At 38.9% G+C, this 22,620-nt stretch overlaps 2 protein-coding genes across 3 annotated transcripts in view; one reads left to right on the top strand and one right to left on the bottom strand.

Annotated features, from left to right (window-relative positions):
• Positions 1–2,915: 2,915 nt before the first annotated feature.
• Positions 2,916–7,425, bottom strand: LOC129855272 (cyclin-dependent kinase 4 inhibitor C-like). The gene is made up of 2 exons (XM_055922750.1): positions 5,973–7,425; positions 2,916–4,320 (listed from the first exon to the last, which is right to left on the bottom strand). The coding sequence occupies exons 1-2, from the start codon at positions 6,096–6,098 to the stop codon at positions 3,964–3,966; spliced, it is 483 nt and encodes a 160-aa protein (XP_055778725.1). The 5' UTR covers positions 6,099–7,425; the 3' UTR covers positions 2,916–3,963.
• A 1,414-nt stretch (positions 7,426–8,839) lies between these two features.
• LOC129855271 (FAS-associated factor 1-like) overlaps positions 8,840–22,620 on the top strand; it is an 85,068-nt gene continuing 71,287 nt past the window's right edge. For both annotated transcript variants that reach the window (XM_055922749.1, XM_055922748.1), the window contains exons 1-3: positions 8,840–9,163; positions 13,258–13,326; positions 18,072–18,118. In XM_055922749.1, the coding sequence (XP_055778724.1) occupies positions 9,107–9,163; positions 13,258–13,326; positions 18,072–18,118 (173 nt within the window). In that variant the 5' untranslated portion in view covers positions 8,840–9,106. The remainder of the gene's footprint in view (positions 9,164–13,257; positions 13,327–18,071; positions 18,119–22,620) is intronic.

The raw sequence follows: 22,620 nt of genomic DNA, 5'->3' as shown, positions 1-22,620 counted from the left end.
ATTCCACGGAGGGCCTTGTGTCTGCAGGTTTTTGGTCTTTCCTTTCAATAAAGCCCTAGACAACCAGGTGTGGGGAGTTCCTAACTAATTAGTGATGTTAATTCATCAATCAAGTACAAGGGTGGAGCGAAAACCCGCAGACACTCGGCCCTCCATGGAATGAGTTTGACACCTGTGCTCTACGACATGAGCCCAACTAGCCAGTGGACGTTCCATTTGGCTTGTTTAGCTGTCCACGCATTGACAGAGTTGCTGGAGCATGCTTGCGCGATACTGCTGTCTGTCCAGTGCACATTGAGTGCTAGTGCGCATGTGCAGTAATCCCAGTCAGAAAAATAAAAGCAACTCTGAAACAGTGTATGCGAACATGAGTAGATTCGTTGTTCAATGGTCGGACATCTTGGACACAGTCTCCAAACGGGTTCCTTGGGAGGTCCCAAGTCTGACGTCACCCCATTGAAGTTAAAAACGGTTAAGGTTAGGGTTAGGGTAAGGGTAAATGTAATTTTTAGGTTTTTGCTAGTCAGTTTAAGGGTCAGCTGTGTCCTTATAGTCTCTCCCTAGAGTGGATAATGCTGCATCCTGATGTTGCACACAGATTTCAGCCAGGGGTAAACAACTGCTGAAACCTGATTGGCTGAACACCAGGAAGAAGCTTTAGCCACTTTAGCTAGCATGGTGGTGGAAAATGTTGTTTGATTAAGACTGTATGCATTTTTTTCCAGTTTATTTTTTTCCCGGCAGCTTGCCATTAAAGCTAGTTGAGGAGGAAACCTACACCCTTGCAGCCTGAATGGAGGATGTTTTATGTATGAGCTGGTTGCCCGGGGACACAAGTGCATAGCCGGCTGCATACATTCCTGTTGGACGCAGATGACAAACGACATAAAAGGAATAATAGCGCTTAGAGCTATCTATGAACTAGAGACTGCGTCCAAGATGGATGCCTGTTGTTTTCAATGTAATCTACTCATGTTCGCAAACACTGTTTCGTGGTGGTCGCTACCGGCTTCACAGAGCCTATAACGCCTGCGCACTAGCATTTACAGTGAGCAATGGAGCAGAGCGAGCGGGAACATCTTCATCATGTCATCCAGAAATATAACAGACATTGGATGAATATAAAATGTTAATATCTGCGGCTGTGTAAAAATCAGCCTTGAGGACAATAACTTAAATAATAATATAGATATTTTTGCCTCAAAGTGATAACAAAAGTGTTTTTTAAATGTTTTTTTTGACTTCTCTATGGGGCCGTCGATGGGAATTTTCCTTTTGGGCTTAACTTCAGCTAAACTGCAGTACCGAAAGTGGAAAGTGTGCTTGCAGACCGGAATCCTGGCCCCCTGATCATATACAGAGAAATAATAATAATATCCATAAAACCTAGCCGGTCAAACAGGGAAATGGTTCCAATCGTTTTTCAACCTTTCATTTTTCCCATTGGGTATTTTAGATACACTTCAAATAAGGGCTGTGTTTTGTGTAGGCTTACCCTGGGGTGACGTTTTGATAACCGTGTAAATCTCTATAGGACAAGGTGAATTTATCAATATATTCGCCTGTATTTATCCCCCAAAATGAAATGCTAATTTGCAGATTTTTGGTTTTGACGCCTATTTTAAAGCTAATTAGCATTTTCGAATCTGAGAGTAAATAGAGCCGAATATATTGATAAAGGTCACCTTTGTCAGACAGAGATTTATGTGGTTATGAAAACGTCACCCCAGGGTAAGCATACACAAAACATTATTTTAAGTGTCTCTAAAATCCTCTATGGGAAAGATGAATTGTGGAAAAACGATTGGAACCATTTCCCTGTTTGACCACTAGGTTTTAGGGGTATTATAACACCTCCTCTGTGTGGGTCTACCCTGCTGCAAACATTCCAGTTGGATGCAGATGACAACTTCAAATTAATAATAGCGCCATCTGCCGGCCGGTTGGGCTAATATAACTCAATGATATAAACATAAAACCGACGGAGTTCCACCTCCGACACCGCCAAAACAACACTGCAAATGTAAATCTGATTGAATGTGTCGTAAATGGGATCATCACATTCAAGCATACCTGATTACTTTTGTCTTCATGGCTGTACTGTAGGCCTATCCCAATTGAAATAAAGTAGTCTCATCGCTTTCCTTGCATTAATTAAGCTTGTTTGAGAGACAACATGATTAGATAGCCTACATGACTAGAAAGAAGTCAACCACATTATGTTTATGAGGGTATTACATAGCCATTCACAGTTTGACTAAACTTATTTCAAAAAAAAATTAACGTTTTCTCGCTTTTAAAAGACAAATGATATTGCCATTCAAAGTGCCAAACTTCTCAAATATGACCGTGGGACAGAAATTGGGCATGTTCCTCCTCACCGAACCTAAAGTAGCAGGTTAGGCCTATAAGCTATGGCTTTGCTGTGCTTTTCTCCAAGTGGCCACCACAAGCCGTGAATGTTTGAAGTTCGTATTTGAATGTTAATTGCGCTGTTAATTTGCAAAGGAATAAAAAATAATAGATATATATAATAATTGCCTGTCAAAGTGGTGCGTGGATAGACATTCCATGGCTTGAATAGTACCATAAAAATTTAACAACTCTATAGCCACCTTAAAACTAACATTACATGATTTCATAATCACAGTGATAATAAATGTAGAAGCAAAGCAGATGTCTAGCCAATGTTTGGAGTAACAATATTTTTGATACAGTTTCATTTTGACCCCTAGTACTTCATTCCAAGATAGGGTATGCCTACTTTCAATAGCCTATATTTTCCTTGAATTAATAAAATACTATATCGTATGGAACAATCACTGTTGGTTGATCACATCAGCAGTGCTGAGTAGCCTCAAGGGGGGTATAAAAAAAATGGCAAATTATTTAAAAAATGACGCAAACTTCTAATAATCAGTGAACAAATTAATTTATTCGTCTCACAAATCAAACAACAGTGAAAAACATCGATTAGCAATATTCAAATAGAAGATAATACAGTAAAACGAGGTCTACTGGTAGTATAGCCCTACATACATTATATTTCAACCAAATTGCTATCTAAAAGCCAAACAGAAAATCAGGTAAGACCTGCAGACAGTTGTCTTTGGTAAAAAAAATAAAACGTGAATATTAGTAAACACGTGCTTTCACAGTTCCTTACAAAATCTATATGTATGATTATTTACAAATGCACTGAAAATCGAAAAGAATTGCCGATACAGTCAGACTACCATTAGATTGATAGTTTTTGACCAATGGTCTGGACAAGGAGAATGAAGGTAAGCCTAGGTCACTGGGTTATTACTCAAAATAGCATGGGTTTAATTAACAAAATGGGCTATCGGACAAAATAAGACATTTGCTATGCGCACAAGAGTAGGCTACCTTGGATGAAGAGGGTCATCTATTCTAATACCTACAGCCTATGGTCTTGAAGTTAAACAATAAAATATTGTTCCTCATTTCATTTGAAATAGTCGTTGAATTATAAAACCCACATCTCAAATAATTATTAAAATGTTGGCAATTAATTGAATTTGAAAGACAAATCCCCACTTTACGTGTACCACTAGGGAATATCGGAAAAACATGAGAGAAAAAAAGCAGCTGGAGATGTTGTTAGGGAAATGCTGTCGGCCTAAAAATGCTTTAATATATTACATAGATTCACATGATCATTCCAGTGGCATATAATCTATTCACATTTGTTCTGTGATGGAGAAAATTGGAGTCAAAACCTATGGAATTAGGCTATGTTTTCTTATTAGGTTAGGAGGAAACGTTCATGCTAGGGCCATCCTTTATGATTGAGAATTGAGGCTATCATGTCTGAAAAGCATCCAAATACATTGTAACCAGAGAGGTAGATTGACCTACATGTTTTTGCTACTTTCTTCCTCGCTCTTATGTAGGCCTACGACCTCGCTATCCCAGCCAGGATTGTCCGATATATATTAATTAATTGGTGTGCCCCTGAATGTATTGCGCAATGGATACTCTATGGTTCATAGTCGCCAAATCATAAGGTGTGTGGCCTTTGGAGTTGCACCTTGTGGCTTCTATCGTGCAACCAACAAGGAGCTGGACCACATCAAGATAGCCTTCTCTTGCGGCTAGATGCAATGGAAGATTGCCATCATTGTCCAGGAGATTGACGTCTGCGCCATGATCCATCAGTACGTGTAGGGTGTCTGCATATCCATCCCTTGCAGCGTCATGAGTGATGGTGAGACCTCTGACATGGTCGCGCACGTTTGGATTTGCGTTCGCCCTCAGCAGCGCTTCCGCGATGGCGGGGTTACCAAGTTTCATCACCTGTAAAAAATTTAAGAAAGAAAGAAGAAAAAAAGGGGGGAAAATATAATCAAATATCAGAGCTGGTTGAGAGCAGAACACTTATATAGTATAGTATATGCAAAGACAGAACATGTAGGCTGTAAGAAGTATACTGTTTTAAGGAAAATAGGAATTCTTTAGGGCTATGTTGCGGAGAGAGACACGTCTAGATTTACACCTGTTGTTTTCAAAAGGAACGATAAAAAACGAATCTAAATCACATAACAATTTATTATGTATTCATTATGTTAACCTTTTTTCATTCGTCTTTTACCTAAATAATGTAAACCTATTATCTTCTAATAAATCATAGAGCCTTAGTTCGTCGTCATCATTATTAGGCATATAGAATTAATAGCCATGACATATATTTTTCATTTGGAAGAGAGTGATACTAATAGTGTATTATAGTTTTGTGCGTGAGGATACATGTCATACTTATATCGTTTTCTTATGTACTAAGGTAAATCTTATAGAGCAGTTTGAATTTGAGTATAGGCCTAAATTGGAGTTATACATTCAACAAAAACGTGTGGTTCGGTCAATTAACCACTTTCAGCCCTTTTCATCTGCACCCTGGACCCTATAACATGGTAAGATATTAGCCTGAAAATCTATCCAGTCTGGTTATGAACTGTCCAAATCAACAGTCTTTCACAATCTGCAATTTGCTAGTTTTTCATGAGTTTGATTTTGTAATTTGAGAAAACAGTAAACTTAGTTACATTTCAAAAGCAAACATTGCATTTGGAGATTCCCCATGTGGTCAAAGGCAGATATTCAGAGGTATGCCAAGGCGGTATAAAGATAGCCTAACCAACCAAGTGATCAACCCACATAAATGTGTCATGACATAAAGAAACAGCAAATTAGTGTTTTATCTATAAACTTACAATTTAAGAAATAGTCTTGTTGAAACCAATTACATGTTTCATAGGCCTATGTGTTTGAGTGTGCATGCTTGTTCAAAGAGTAGTGCATGAGGTCAAGCATCAAGGTCTTGACTATATTATCTTCTTTAATTATCACTATTGAGCAATGATACTTCTTTAGAAATATAAAAACGTAATCACATTATTCAATGATTGACAAGTTTTCATAATGTTTGAACCCATCCTTATCAAGATATATAAACCTGCTACACTTTTTAGTCTACAGAATGTCAAAAATATGAATATATTCACCAACAACAAATATATAATGCATTGCATTTACTGTTTCTGGTAAATCACGAATAGGTGTACATCATTAGTCTCGTCTACATTGGGGTTTTTAGTGGTTCACATAATGCTACAAAATGAAGGCCAACAAGTCACTTTGCTGCACTCTCCATAAATCATACAATTAAAAATATGACACCCTATTCTCTTTATGCTGTTTTAGACTATTCGTTAAAAATCATTTGGATCAAGTATACATATATACACATATAGTCCAAGTTACAGAAATTGTAGCCTCTGGATAATTTTAACACTTTATTTGTCAATAAAGCACGCAGTTTAGTCCATTTTACATTAGGCTATACCAACACACATATGCTAAGATGTGGTAGTTTAAGTTCAAATCGATCAAATAGACTGAATCATGAATTTATAGATTTACATGTTTATCAAATAAAATGCAGAACCAACCTGTAACGGTGTCCTGCCGAATACATTGTTTTCATTAACATCTGCTCCATTCTGTAATAACATCTCAACTTCTGCTAAGTCTCCTCTTGCAGATGCGCTGCTCAGTCTGTTTGCCCCTCCAGCCATTCTTGGTGGACGAAAACCATAAAGAGAATAATGTTATATGATACAGGTTTCAAAAGTTGATACTAAGGTATGTGTGAATGATTTTGATGGTATACGTCTTCTTGGTTGTGACGCAAGGCACTGCGAAAATGTAGTAAATAGTCTGTAGCCTGAAAGAAGTTGGTACACTGCCAGGGTCCGCCTCCCTTTTTAATACCATCCCAATGTAACAACTCGCATCAGCACGGAAAACATGGATGTCACGCCATTTCCAACTCAAGTGTATGGTCATCACCACCTTCCTTAAAAAAAAACATTTTTTTATCACATTGGATTGGAATGTTGGATGTCCACTTGTAGACCAAGATGCACGAAGTTGAAAAACTAAAAACTAATTCCAATCGTCCAGCCTGCAGAGTTGAGGTTAATCTTTATTCTTGAACCCCGTTCACGTGAAGTTGATAACGTTTGAGATTCTAAAAGAGTGTTCAGGGATATTTCCCATGGTTCATTTATAGACCCGTGTTATTCAGAAAGATTCTATCCAACTCCACAATTAGGCTATAGTCCCTTCCGGACTGACGATACAGGTTAGCCTACAGGTGCAACTTATCTGCAACTCCAAAATGTTGGTCTGTCTCCTGCTCTCAAAAACGTTGCCTATGATGTCCTGCTGCAACTGTATCCATGGAACATCGCCGTTTCGATTAGGGTTTGTAAGTTTGTAGCTCCTGATTGTCGACTTGCTCTCTTACCAGTCCGGGGTTGAGAAAGATAGTTTAGAAAAAAACATTCTGACAACGTTAAGTCATCCAATGACATTTGGAGAGATGCTTGTTCAGAGTTTTATGTACACTTCCCGCCCATTTTCAAATGATGATACACGGTCTGGATATCGTGCTTCTTTGGTTCATTAATAGTAGCCTAAAGTGTTTGTTCGGGACAGTGCGCGGGAACAGTTTAGTCATTTGATATTGACGTTATATTAGCATATTCCGCTGAGCACATTACTGTAGCAGCATTGCCTACCATCTGTTACACTGAAAAGATTTACGCTACTAAAGTTGTAAAGTTGAGTAAATAAATGAAATCAACCACACCATGGGCTAAGTAGTTTCAAGTTCAGACTGTAACAGGCATATGCCGGGTAGGTGTCGTCTAATCATGTAGGAATATAGCTTAACATAGCCTACACAAATGTCAATGTATAGCCGAGCCTTCATTCATATAACATTCTCCTACATACGACACCTCCTTACCCTTGCCATAATATGTTGAATTAGTTCATTCATTCGACTGGTTGGAAGTCAGTATTTGAGGAAAAAAGGCTGTTCTTGACATCACTTTTAGCCTATTTTTCAAATACCGAACCCAAACGCATAACAGTCGACAAAAGCGAGAGGGCGGGACTGAAAACAGTGATCATCAAAAAGGCTGCAGAGATGACGATAGCGTCCTAGGCTACTTTCCCGAGTGCAACCACAAGATCACATTTTCATAACCAAAAAATGCCACGGAGTGTTCCAGAACAGTTCATATTGCTCTCTGGTTAGGTTAGGTTCTTATGTCTCTGACAAAGTCAACAATTAAATTTGAGGAGAGCACAGAAGCAGAGCCATTTTTCTGCACAAACAAGTCATATCATAGGGCTACCATTGGGAGAGTGTAGGTAAGCCTACCTGTCAAAAACATTATATATTCAATCAGCTATTTTGGATATAACCTAGGCCTATGCATACAAACATAAGCATTATGATTTTGTTATCAATGAGGTCGGCATGTCTAGATTAGGTATTGAAGGCCAAGTCTGCAATTTCAACAGCCTGACCCTGTCACTTTGTTTGGTAAAATGAGGGATGGGAAATAGTGATCGAAAGAGTAGATTGGAAAGACTGATATTCCATGAGATTGATAATTTGACCATATTTTAAAGCTATACATTGTTAAAAGACTCAATTTACAAATAAAAACAACTTAGAATTTGGGTTATGATGGGGGGAAAGACAGGTGTAGGGCCTATGCTAGCTAAGCCTACTAAACTCATGCCTATTCAAAAATGTTATTATGCAGATGACCATTGGAAAGGATATTGCTTATCCCTATTTGTAAGCCTTTTATGTAAAATTAATAACTTAGGCTACTTAAATCATTATGCTAAACATTTTTAGAATGAGAGATTTCCGTCTTGTGAGACATGAGAAATGTTGGCTATAGGCCTTCAGTACGCACAGTGTGGGCCATTGGAGCTGTCCATTGGAGTTTGTGTTGTTTTCTCATAGTAGTTTATTAAACATTTGATGTGAAAGCTCAAAAGTAAGGCTTATGTTAAAACAAATGACAATCCGTTATGTGGTCTATTTCTGGTTTTGTGGTCTAGTACAATACAATACAGTAAAATATACAACAATGCAGAATTTGCTTTATTACAATACAAATATACATAACTGATCTACATTTTCTGTCTCCTTTGATGGGTAGTCCTGATAGGCATGCTTTTATTACATTGTCAATGCTACCGGAATGGAGTACAATGAAATGTATTTATCAAAGAGAATTGTCACTTTAAGAATAACAGCTGAGCTTCCTCACGATGCGACAATTTGGGCATACCGTGAAGGCGAAAGGTTCCAATGTTGCAAATATAAAATTAAATGCATAGAATGAAATGGGTTCTCAAAAAAATAGAGCCCTCCAACTCTTTGTAGACCCATTCGCGCTCTATACATTGAATGTATATGTGTTCAGAACGTTACAGCAAGATGAACCATACCCCACTTTGCGGGTGCCGTAAAGCGAAGACATAGCCGTGAATACTGACGATAACAGAGAATTGAAATTCATATAAGCTGTACAAACCAACCCAAAGTGTGGCATTTGCTCCTTAGACATCTGGCGCATATTGATGTCTTGAGTTTACTAAAGACGATATTTACATGATATCTAGTGACCCTTTGCCTGAGTGAGTGAAGCGAGATAGCAAGCAAGCGATATAAGAATAATAGCTAACTAGCGTTTAGCCAGTCACTGCGATGGCCTCTGATAGCGAAAACAACATGGACAGAGAAATTATTTTGGCTGACTTTCAGGTGGGTTTCAACTTTCCTCATGTCACAATAACAAAACTAGCTACCTACTTAGTTTAATTATGTTGAATCGTAACGTACATTAATAGGCAGTGTTAATGTCAACAGTGCTGTCTCGTCAGTTGACAAGGCAAACACATTTCGCTAGCTAGCGTGTTAACGCTTACTTTGTTCACGTTAGCATGCTAACTAGCTAACAAGCCAGCTAACGTTAGCAAATTGAGCTGCACCACTGTCCCGCTTATCAATAAGTTGATGCATTTTAACAAAGTGTGTGTGTGTGTGTGTAAACACAGGTGCGTTTGTGGTATTGAATAATTACATTGTTGCAGAGTATTTCGTAAAGCTGTCAGCCCCCAAAATGAGCTAACGTTCGCTGGCCAACTAATGTGGTATGCCAGTCTGGTGGCTAGACGTCAGTTGCTAGCTCACTAGCTACTAGTAACAACAAAGCAGAGCACATAACATGGATTTAAATATGATATAGTTAGCCCGGTATCCTCTTTAGATATATTAGCCATGAATTGTAAATATTCAACTGACACAGATGGCTAGCTAGCCATCTTGTGTTGGCTTAGCTAGCTAACTTGCTTGGTCACTATTGAGCTAGCTAGCAGAGACTTGGATTTCTTATGCAGTGTGTCCCTGCTCTAGTGTTTGAAAGTATGAGCTGGAATAAGGTTGACTATCTGTAAAGTGGTGACGATTTATTAGCCAGGTAAGTCAGTTGGCTAGCTACCTAACGTTAAAAGGAACTCTATATCATCCTGATAACAGGTCGTAGAATAACAAGGCCACAAAAAAGCTGAAGAACACAGTGCACCACGTGACTGAATAAAATCAAGCTTTAGGCTACCAATACCAGTGTGTTGTGAACAACATTGGCGTGAGCAACAATAGTGGAATCGGCGGGTCGCCTTCAAAATAAAAGTACCCAATGAAACTGATGCAAACGGATAAAAAAAGTAAAATAATGACACAATTCGACTAGATAATGTTAAACAAGTTTTGAATGTTATAATTGTCTTTTTTTGTAATTAGTTATTTTGATTTTTTGTTAGGTACATCTGTTTTAGATTGCACTCTAGATATCTAAATTATTTTCAGAATTGCATTGGGGACGTACTTATATGCGACTGTACAACCAAACCTATGGATTGTGCACCCATGAAATGGTGTATCAGCCTACTCAGTGACACTCACAGAACACATCTATGTACAGTTGACACACATATTAGCATCTAATTGCATTCTGAATAGTGCTGTGGCATTCATGAAATTTTCTCAGCTGGTGATTGAAATTAAAATAACTACTAGTCTCACGGTAATTGACCATTAAATAACAAACACGTTTAGCATCTCCTGGCTTCCACTCATAGCCTACAAGCCTCTAATGCTTGCTTAAATGGAATAAATCCATTTAATATAACCTACACCATCACAATAAATCCATTTTATTTTAGGCTACATTTTCTTCATATGTTTCTTTAGACTAATTTCAGAAGAACAGAATAGCATATTCTGAGTTGTCCTTATGTTAGCCCCTGATCTGGCTATGCCATATGGCTGTGGGCTACACTAGTTCATTTAGCAGACAAGATTTGCTTAGAATTCCATGGCATAATTTTACATAATTTTAATAGTATGAAGAAATACAGTTGAACATAGCTGAACAAAATATAAATAATATTTTCCTCAAACGATTTCCGTGGGAGTATGTACATGTGGCTATTCTTTGTTGAGCAGTTAACAAAGAAAGGGGTCCTCTTATCTGCTTAATTTAGTTATTTATGCAACTTTAGTTGTAATACAAACGTTAGGCAATATGTTTAGATTTTTTTATACATTCTTAGGCTGCGTGATGCGACTCTAATGATGATTAGAAAAAAGTTGCATGAAAGGGATGAGCTCTGCTCCACATGTTTCATCAGTCTCTCATTCACAATTCATATAGCCTACTACATGACCAAAGTATGTGGACACCTGAGGTTGGGCACAGATTTTAGTTGACCAGGGCAGAAATTTGAATAACTGAGTTGTTGGAAAGGTGGCAGCCTATGACAGTACCACGTTTAAAGTCACGGAGGTCTTCAATACGGGCCATTCTACTGCCAATGTTTGTCTATAGAGATTGCATGGCTGTATGCAAAAATGTTTTACACCTGTCAGCAATCTAGTGTGTATGTGGAATTATTTGATTTAGAATGGCCCACAAAAATAATAATCCGTAGCCTGCAATCGAATAGGGAATGGAGGTTAAGTGCATTACGCTTTTTTATATGCAAGCATAGGCAGTGCGTCCATAAGGGGAAGCTTTCCCAAAGTACATTTGATTTTAATTGCCAAAATTATATAGCCTAATTAGCCTACTCCTGTCTATACATAAATAAATAAAATCATTCAAAATAGTCAACTAAAGCATGATTTGGGCAGAGAGGATCATTAGCTTCTTAAATAAATAGTGTTTTGTTTTAAATCACATTGCCTACAGTCTGAAGGGGAAGGCAGCGCGTGCAATTTGAGCAGTTTGTTGATTTGTGACTGAAAAGTAGAGACCAAGCTTATCGCAATTTTTGAAAATACAAGCGCATAAATACAAGTGCATAATTCTCAACCTAATTGAGCAAACAATAGTATAGCCTATTTTATTGGCGCCAGCGGAGAGCATCGGCAATATCCCAAGGTCGAGTGCGCACTGCACATATCTACTATTTTTCATTGTTGGGGTAGTGCTACTACTACAGCCGCAATGTTTCCTGACACTGCTCGCTTAACCCGGAAGCCAGCCACACCAATGTGTCGGAGGAAACACCGTACAGTGTGCATGTGCCCGGCCACAAGGAGTCGCTAGAGCGCGATTGGACAAGGACATCCCGGCCGGCCAAACCCTTTACTTGTTGTAAAACGGATTAAAGGGTTACATTTTTACGATGAAGTTGAGCAGTGACTAGTGTGGGCGGACTGGAGTTCTGACGTCACAGAAAATTACGTTTTATTTTTTTCTAGGTATAATCGTTATTTTACCAGCTAAATTGAATGAGAACACATTCTCATTTACAGCAACGACCTGGGGAGTATATATATATATATATATATATATATATATATATATATATATATATATATATATATATATATATATATATATATATATATATATATATATATATATATATATATATATATATATATATATATATATATATATATATATATACAAATAAACGTATTTCAGCACCCAAAGACTAGCCTGCATTTACACATCACATTGATGCTCTGTGTTCTTCAGCATTTTTGTGGCTGTTATCAGTTTTTGATAACTTAATTTCATGTGACGTCGGAGCTCCAGTCTGCCCACTCTAGTCGCCGCGTCAATCATAAATAATCGGCTATCCATGATGACAGAATTGCTTCACAGTACATACACTCATTTTTAGCTCCTCTTTAAACCACATTAGGCTTCATGCAGCTAAATCTGCAGAATTCTAGAAAAGCATCCTTTCAATGTCACGTTATACTAGCTTTAGCATAGGTGGTTAGTGCAATGGAAATAACTAGTTCACTGTAACATGTCTTGATACTGATAATAACCTATTATAACTTGTCAGTCAAACCACCCAGTGATGTACTGAGTGGAGGACCCTTATTCATTAAGGACTAGATACACTAAGATAGTTGATACCAGGTAATTACAGTATCATTCAGTGTTATGTACTGATAATGGTAATTTATGTGAGAAGTGTACTTTCCAAATGTGTCCATTTAGTTTATTGGTGAGGCAAATTTGGGAACGCGGAGCAGTTTGTAAGTTAGTTATAAACTCAATCTCTTAATACAACAAACAAATCTGCTGCACCTTGTATGTTTGTAATGAGCTGGCATGTAGGCGTTATATTCCTGTATTTAGGAGATGCTTTTATCTAAAGTGACTTGGCTATAGTACAGGTCATAGTGACACACATTCAGTTGCCAATGTTGTCAATGCAGGAATAAAACCCATAACCCTGGTGTTGTCAGTTAGCACTGTAGCTGCTCAATTACACTTTCTATTGGTCTTTGTGTTATGTACATGACCTCTGTTTCTGTTTTTCTAACAGGCTTGCACTGGCATTGACGACATTGCAGAGGCAATCACGCTCTTAGAACTCAATAATTGGGATTTAGTGGTAAGTTCAAACATCAGTAGGTCATACGAACAAGACTCGGTTTTCTTCTTTTAAATTGGAAGTATATTATCTATTTTGCTGTTAAAATAAATGGTTGAACTATAGCCTTTAGTGTTGCATGTATATTTCAGTATGTGCTGTTATATGTTGTAATTTCTGGAATATAATGCCTGCATTTTTGTTGTTCAATCAACATTCAATCAATTAAATGTACTTCATTAGTTTTGCAGTTGGGAAAACTATGTAGGCTCATGTCTAGTGATGGTCCATTTACTCTGCTAACATACATTTATTAAATGAAGAGCTATTTATATAAAATGATGGCCTAGGTAGGCTTAATTCACAATTCTCTCTTCATGATATCCACAAAGGCTTAGTCTACATGGTGAACCTGACTAAATCAAATCATGCTACAGTACAACTGGGCACTGGTGCGTTCTCATTACTGCAACTTTTAAGCCAATTCAATTGACCAAATAAGCAAAAAGCATAGCCACTAAAATCACACAGTGTGATTTTGTTACTTATTTCAGTTTGTTTTCTATTTGAACAGAAATGGTACACTTATGACTGAGATGTATCAGCCCCTTGATTGTGACGTTTCAGTCAACATTGCACCATCATTGCCATGTCCATCCAGTTGTCAGAGACAACGTAATTTGGGCTACTACACCGTCTTTAATGTGCATATAAAGAAAGTCTCCTGACAGTTTTGATTTAAATTGAGATTCAAAGGAGTGGTATGAAACTGATCCTTGTGGAATGTTCTTTTTTATATATATATTTAGTTTTATACAATGTAACCCTTTATCATAAAGTTTGTGTTTTAATGGGGGTGTGCTATATTTAGCAGAGTGTTGTTCTTGTGCTGGCAGCTATTCAAAGCAAGCAAGCAGGGCCTAAGTAGTCTGGGTACCAGTCTCTTCAGCTAATCCACTCCATGTCATGTGCCAAAGAGACTGGATTTTACGCCGTCTTCAAATATGAACATTCTGTCATTAATGAGCTCAAGGAGAACAGGATTTGAGCACCCTCACAGCTATCCTCCAATCACAATGATTATGCAAATATATTTTTTTTGTCCAGATGAATGCAGTGTGTCAAGTTGCTAGCTCATGTTTAAATTCTCAAAATAATACATTCTTCAATTCCAACCACAAAATGTTAGACTTTGTTATAACTAATTATATTTTTGAGGCGCCACGTGTTATGGAAAATGTGTTATTTCCAACAACCAATGAGCAACTCTGAATCCAGCGCATATTAAATGTTGAGATGGCCGAAAGGCCAGGCTCTTTGGCAATTGCAAGGAGTGAAATGTTAGCTAAAGAGACTGGTACTCAGATTAGAGTGCATCAGCGGTGGTTCGACACATCTGTAAATGTGATGACTTGCACTTCCTTTGTGTTGCTGTTAGGTTGAGCAAAATTGACAAGAGACCTGTGTTGGTACAGGACAGGAAACAAGTGTTAAATACTGTCAGTGCCCCTTGGACCCAGCAATCATTTTATAATATGTTCTGTTTATGTCCCTAGTAGTTTATGGTACGTTCTGTACTGTTTTCAAATACTGCTGGACATCCCCCCCTGTTCTAGAGCTCTCACCTCAATAGGTTCCTAACAGTGGGTCAAAACTACTCGCTGCTAGCATTGTCCTCTTGCTGCTCTCTCAATCCTCAACAGTTCCCTAAAATCAGTTTCACAAAAAATCGGTTCATTTTTCTGAGGCCTACAGTCTGACACTTCAACCTCTTTTTATGAATGATCTGTTCTCATGTGATTTGTCATCTCTATTTTCATATCATCCCATCTACATTGCCTTCAGCAATAATTCACACCCCTTGACTTTTTCCATATTTTGCTGTTTTACTGCCAAAACACACTACCCCATAATGTCAAAGTGGAATTATATGTTTTACAAATGAAAAGCTGAAATGTCTTAGGTCAAGAATTTAACCCCTTTCTTATGGCAAGCCTACATACGTTCAGGAGTGAACATTTGCTTAAGTCACATAAGTTGCATGGACTCTGTGTGCAAAAATAGTTTTATTAAAACATGCATCCTGTTTGCATCTAGGCACTAACATAATACTGCAAAAAAATGTGGCAAAGCAATTCACTTTTTGACCATAATACAAAGTGTTATGTTTTTGGGCAAGTCCAATTACACATTACTGAGTAACACTCTTCATGTCTTCAAGCATAGTGGTGGCTGCATCATGTTTTGGGTATGCTTGTAATCGTTAAGTACTGGGTAGTTTTTCAGGATAAAAAAAATTAACGGAATGGAGCTAAGCACAGGAAAAATCCTAGAGAAACCTGGTTGTCTGCTTTCCCCCAGACACTGGGAGATGAATTCTCCTTTCAGCAGGACAATAACCTAAAACACAGGTCCAAATCTACGTTGGAGTTGCTTACCAAGAAGTCGGTGAGTGTCCGAGTTAGAGGTCAACCGATTAATCAGAATGGCCGATTTTAATTAGGGTGGATTTCAAGTTTTCATAACAATCGGCATTTTTGGACACCAATCATGGCCGATTACATTGCACTCCACGAGGAGACTGCGTGGCAGACTGACTACCTGTTATGCAGTGCAGCAAGGAGCCAAGGTAAGGTGCTAGCTAGCATTAAACGTATCTTATAAAACACAATCATACTTAACATAATCAGTAGTTAACTACACATGGTTGATGATATTACTAGTTTATCTAGCTTGTCCTGCGTTGCATATAATCGATGCGGTGCCTGTTAATTTATCATTGAATCACAGCCTACTTCGCCAAATGGGTGATTTAACAAGTGCATTCGTGAAAAAGCACTGTTGTTGCACCAATGTGTACCTAACCATAAACATCAACGCCTTTCTTAAAATCAATACACAAGTATATATTTTTAAACCTGCATATTTAGTTAATATTGCCTGCTAACATTAATGTATTTTAACTAGGGAAATTGTGTCACTTCTCTTGCGTTCATTGCACGCAGAGTCAGGGTATAATGCAGCAGTTTGGGTCGTCTGGCTCCTTGCAAACTAATTTGCCAGAATTTTACGTAATTATGACATAACATTGAAGGTTGTGCAATGTAACAGGAAAATTTAGACTTATGAATGCCACATGTTAGATGAAATACGGAACGGTTCCGTATTTCACTGAAAGAATAAACATTTTGTTTTCGAAATTATAGTTTCCGGATTTTACCATATTAATGACCTAAGGCTCGTATTGCTGTGTGTTATTATATTATAATTAAGTCTATGATTTGATAGAGCAGTCTGACTGAGCGGTGGTAGGCAGCAGCAGGCTCGTGAGCATTCATTAAAACAGCACTTTTGTGCTTTTGCCAGCAGCTCTTCGCTGTGCTTCAAGCATTGCGCTGTTTATGACTTCAAGCCTATCAACTCCCGAGATTAGGCTGGTGTAACCGGTGTGAAATGGCTAGCTAGTTAGCGGGGTGCGCGCTGATAGCGTTTCAATCAGTGATGTCACTCGCTCAGACCTTGAAGTAGTTGTTCCCCTTGCTCTGCAAGGGCCGCGGCTTTTGTGGAGCGATGGGTAACGATGCTTTGAGGGTGGCTGTTGTCGATGTGTTCCTGGTTCAAGCCCAGGTAGGAGCGAGGAGAGGTATGGCAACTATACTGTTACACTGGCAATACTAAAGTGCCTATAACAACATCCAATAGCCAAAGGTATATGAAATACAAATCGTATAGAGATAAATAGTCCTATAATAACTACAACCTAAAACTTCTTACCTGGGAATATTGAAGACTCATGTTAAAAGCAAGGAACTTAAACGTTAGCTTTTTTACATGGCACATATTGCACTTTTACTTTCTTCTCCAACACTTTTGTTTTTGCATTACTTAAACCAAATTGAACATGTTTCATTATTTATTTGAGGCTAAATTGATTTGATTGATGTATTATATTTAGTTAAAATAAGTGTTCATTCAGTATTGTTGTAATTGTCATTATTACAAATAAATAAATTAAATAATCGGCCAATTTTTAATCCGTATCAGCTTTTTATTGGTCCTCCAATTATCGGTATCGGCGTTGAAAAAACATAATCGGTCGACCTCTAGTCCGAGTTAAAATTGTAACTTCAATCTGCGTAGGGCTCTTAGACTTACCCAGAAAGACTCCCAGTTGTGATTGCTGCCAAAAGTGAGTCAAACATAATGAATGGAGTGGACAAGTCACATCAGCTTATTAGCTGGTGCATTGTGGGCCAACTTCCAACCCAATAAGGGTCACCAGAGCAGAAACACCATCTTCTCCCATTCACAATAATTATGTAAATTAGATATTTCTGTATTTAATTTCCAATAAATTTGCAAAAGATTTATCAAATAGCTTTGGAAAAAAAATAAAACATCTGACCCAATTACACCCAATACCCAATAATGACAAAGTGTAAACATGTTTTTAGAAATTTGAATTCAGGCTTTAACCACAAAATGTGTAATTAGTCAAGGGGTATGAATGCTTTCTGAAGTAAATACCGAAACACTTAATTTGGGGATTTTGGTTTTGAAATATATTAGCGGTTAGTGACTCAGCCTCTCGCATGACTGCAAAAGGTTGCATTTGAAATCAGTCATTCTATTGGCAGGAACTGGCAGTAGAAAGTTATGGGGACATTTACCTACAGTAATCAGGATTTGATGTTGGAACATGCATGCTTTCAGAAATGTATTAAGTTGCAACACAACGTTTTCCATGGTCTTTTCTCTCTTTACAGGCGGCCATCAATGGTGTGATACCACAAGAGAATGGGATCTTGCAAAGGTAATATGCCAGAAAAGCCTGCCTCTTCAGAAGAGTCAATCAAGTGTTCACTGTACAGATTTTGTCAGTTGGCTTTGTTCAGATAGGTGAGGGAATGGATAATAAAATGTAGCCTGTTTCCTAAACATCCACTCCAATAATGTTGACCAAATTGCATGAAGTCACGTAAACCTATGGCAAAATAGAAAACACCTTTTACACAGGAGGCATGCATCACCACATTCAAATCCATACTTAACTGTGAGCAACAACATTTCATGCCTCAACATTTCAATATTTCCCAAGCTGTGTCCTGTTCTTACTCACTTGAAATATGTGTGTAAATGGAAATCGTGGCCAGTAGCTTACAACTACCATTGCACACGCTCTTCATGTACTTTCTGTAAGCACAGGTGCGGGCAATGCCCTGAACCTTTTGCTTACCTGAATATTGAACAATCATTTGTATGAAGTTATGCGACAGATTATAGAAATGTCATAGTATCTGATATCACCCACAGTGAAAGCACATTTTAGAGAAGAGATGGTTACTTTTTCATGCTCTTGTAAAATAAAATTGGCCTTCTCAAAAAAGCAAACAATACCAGTCAAGTTTGGACACACATTCTCAATCAAGTTTTACATTTTTAAATTTTTAAAACTTTTTAATACACTGTAGAATAATAGGTAAGACATCAAAACTATGAAACAACAAACTCAGCAAAAAAAAGTCCCTTTTTCAGAACCCTGTCTTTCAAAGACAATTTGTAAAAATCCAAATAACTTCACAGATCTTCATTGTAATGGGTTTAAACACCGTTTCCCATGCTTGTTCAATGAACCATAAACAATTAATGAACATGCACCTCTGGAACGGACATTAAGACACTTACAGCTTTCAGACGGTAGGCAATTAAGGTCACAGTTATGAAAACTTAGGACACTAAAGAGGCCTTTCTACTGACTCTGGAAAAACACCATAAGGAAGATGCCCAGGGTCCCTGCTCATCTGCGTGAACGTGCCTTAGGCATGCTGCAAGGAGGCATGAGGACTGCAGATGTGGCCAGGGCAATAAATTGCAATGTCCGTACTGTGAGACACCTAAGACAGCGCTACAGGGAGACAGGACGGCCAGCTGATCATCCTCGCAGTGGCAGACCACGTGTAACAACACCTGCACAGGATCGGTACATCCGAACATCACACCTGCGGGACAGGCACAGGATGGCAGCAGCAACTGCCGGAGTTACACCAGGAACGCACAATCCCTCCATCAGTGCTCAGACTGTCCGCAATAGGCTGAGAGAGGCTGGACAGAGGGCTTGTAGGCCTGTTGTAAGGCAGGTTCTCACCAGACATCACCGGCAACAACGTCACCTATGGGCACAAACCCACCATCGCTGGACCAGACAGGACTGGCAAAAAGTGCTCTCCACTGACGAGTCGCGGTTTTGTCTCACCAGGGGTGCTTGTCGGATTCGCTTTTATCGGCGAAGGAATGAGTGTTACAGCGAGGCCTGTACTCTGGAGCGTGATCGATGTGGAGGGGGCGGTGTGTCACAGCATCATAGGACTGAGCTTGTTGTCATTGCAGGCGTTCTCAACGCTGTGCGTTACAGGGAAGACATCCTCCTCCCTCATGTGATACCCCTCCTGCAGGCTCATCCTGACATGACCCTCCAGCATGACAATGCCACCACACACAGAACGAGCAGTATGGCTGATTTCATGCAAGACAGGAATGTCAGTTCTGCCATGGCCAGCGAAGAGCCCGGATCTCAATCCCGTTGAGCACGTCTGGGACCTGTTGGATCGGAGGGTGAGGGCTAGGGCCATTCCCCCCCAGAAATGTCCGGGAACTTGCAGGTGCCTTTTGTGGAAGAGTGGGGTAACATCTCACAACAAGAACTGAAAAATCTGGTGCAGTCCATGAGGAGGAGATGCACTGCAGTACTTAGTATCTGGTGTGGCCACCAGCTGCATTGACTGTTACTTTTGATTATGACGCCACCCCCCCCCCCCTTTGTTCAGGGACAAATTGTTAAATTTCTGTTAGTCACATGTCTATGGAACTTGTTCAGTTTGTCTGTTGAATCTTATGTTCACATAAATAATATTTACACAAGTTTTCTGAAAATAAACGCAGTTGACAATGAGAACGTTTCTTTTTTTGCTGAGTTTAGAATCACGTAACCAAAAAAGTTTAACAAATCAAAATATATTTGAGTTTCTTCAAAGTAGCCACCCTTTGCTTTGATAACAGCTTTGCACACTCTTGGCATTCTCTCAACCAGCTTCACCTGGAAAGCTTTTCCAACATTCTTGAAGGAGTTCCCACATATTCTGAGCACTTGTTGGCTGCTTTTCCTTCACTCTGCAGTCCAACTCATCCCAAACCATCTCAATTGGGTTGAGGTTGGGGGATTTGTGGAGGCCAGGCCATCTGATGCAGTTCTCCATCACTTTCCTTCTTGGTCGACTAGCCCTTACTTAGCCTGGAGGTGTGTTGAAAAACAAATGACAGTCCCATTAAGCGCCAACCAGATGGGATGGCGTATATCTGCAGAATGCTGTGGTAGCCATGCTGGTTAAGTGTGCCTTGAATTCTAAATAAGTCACTGTCACCAGCAAAGCACCCCCACCACCACCTCCATGCAGAGATCATCCGTTCACCTGCTCTGCGTCTCACAAATACATGGTGGTTGGAACCAAAAATGGCAAAATTGGACTCATTAGACCAAAGGACAGATTTCCACTGGTCTAATGCCCATTGCTCAAGTTTCTTGGCCTAAGCAAGTCTTCTTCTTATTGGTGTCCTTTTTAGTTGTGGTTTCTTTGCAGCAATTCGACCATGAAGGCCTGATTCACGCATTCTCCTCTGAACAGTTGATGTTGTGAAGGATTTATTTGGGCTGCAATTTCTGAGGCTGGTAACTCCAATGAACTTATCCTCGACAGCAGAGGTTACTCTCGGTTTTCCTTTCCTGTGGCCGTCCTCATGAGAGCCAGTTTCATCATAGCGCTTGATGGGTTTTTGCGACTGCACTTGAATAAACTTCAAAAGTTCTTGAAATATCTGGAATGACTGACCTTCATGTCTTAAAGTAATGATGGACTGCCGTTTCTCCCTGCTTATTTGAGCTGTTCTTGCCATAATATGGACTTGGTCTTTTACCAAATAGGGCTGTCTTCTGTTTACCACCCTATACCTTGTCACAACACAACTGATTGGCTCAAACGCATTATTGCGGAAAGACATTCCACAGATGAACTTTTAACAAGGCACACCTGTTAATTGAAATGCATTCCAGGTGACTCCCTCATGAAGCTGGTTGAGAAAATGCCAAGTGTGTGCAAAGCTGTCAACAAGGCAAAGGGTTGCTACTTTGAAGAATCTCAAATATAAAATATTTTGATTTTAACACATTTTTGGTTGCTACATGATTCCATATGTGTTATTTCATGGTTTTGATGTCTTCACAATTCTACAGTGTAGAAAATAGTAAAAACAAAGAAATACCCTGGAATGGGTAGGTGTGTTAACTTTTGACTAGTACTGTACATTTTCATAGCTGTGTAAAGTGGAGCTTTAGTCCATCTGTGTAGGCCTAGATGTTTTTTTTCAAGTCATCAAGAGCTAGTTTTTTTTTTTTTTTTTTTGTAAAGCTGCAGAAGGCCTAAACTTTGGCCTGATGAGGATTGCTGAGTGATGTAGCTTTGGGACACTAGTACTGTAACATCAGTTTAATGATTGTTTTCACAAGCGCACTTGACCTCTTGAAGATGTAGCTCTGTTTCTTGTACAAAGCTTGAGTAGGCACAACCTGTGACAGATGGAGGAACAACCAAGGAAACAATCGTGATCATCAGTGCAGAACATTTAGGCTTTGGATCTCATTTCCCCTAGGAAACTCAGTTTTTCATGTTTACTCTGTCGAGATTTCAACACCAATGTAGCCGTAAATCAAGAAACCAGATTTCTAGCTCAAAGCTGGGCAATATCAGGTGAAAGACTAGTATTTTTGCCGGTGGTTATAGTTTGAGGTGATATTCAAGGTAGAGATTGTAGGTGTCATTGCGTTTTGAATTACTGAATTTCAATGGTAGGGAGAAAGTATTTGATATGTTCTTTGAGTATACAGTAGTAGCTATCAACAGAAGCAAAATAGTGTTTTGGGAAAGAGGATAAATCCAGAAAAACAGATCTTGCCAAAAGCTGGAATTAAGAGTGTTACTAACTGAGAAAAGCCATTGTGGACAGCGTTTTTGCTCAACGGTCAGTCGGCACTCATGAATACACTGAGCTCAAGAACAAATACATTCAGGCTGGGCACATTCTGTTAAACGGTTTATTTTGCAAGTTTCTTGAGACTTTGGGGCATGAGAACATGGTTTTCTTAAGGGCACACATAATTATGAATGGAGCCTGGCAGCGTGACTTGCAGCCAGCCCGTATACTAAATAGCTGGCACCAGGCTGCTCTCGTAGGATGGCACTCCTCCACAGTAAACGGCTCCATTGA

The sequence above is a fragment of the Salvelinus fontinalis genome, chromosome 5, assembly GCF_029448725.1.
Source record: "Salvelinus fontinalis isolate EN_2023a chromosome 5, ASM2944872v1, whole genome shotgun sequence".
Taxonomy (NCBI): Eukaryota; Metazoa; Chordata; class Actinopteri; order Salmoniformes; family Salmonidae; genus Salvelinus; species Salvelinus fontinalis.
This window is presented reverse-complemented; position numbering and strand designations above follow the sequence as displayed.

Bases quoted from the DNA above. Each gene is read 5' to 3' on its own strand.
- LOC129855272 (XM_055922750.1), bottom strand. From the start codon at position 6,098: ATGGCTGGAGGGGCAAACAGACTGAGCAGCGCATCTGCAAGAGGAGAC. The intron at 4,321-5,972 runs GTTGGTTCTGCA...AATTTTTTACAG, and splicing joins TCGGCAGGACACCGTTACAG to GTGATGAAACTTGGTAACCC.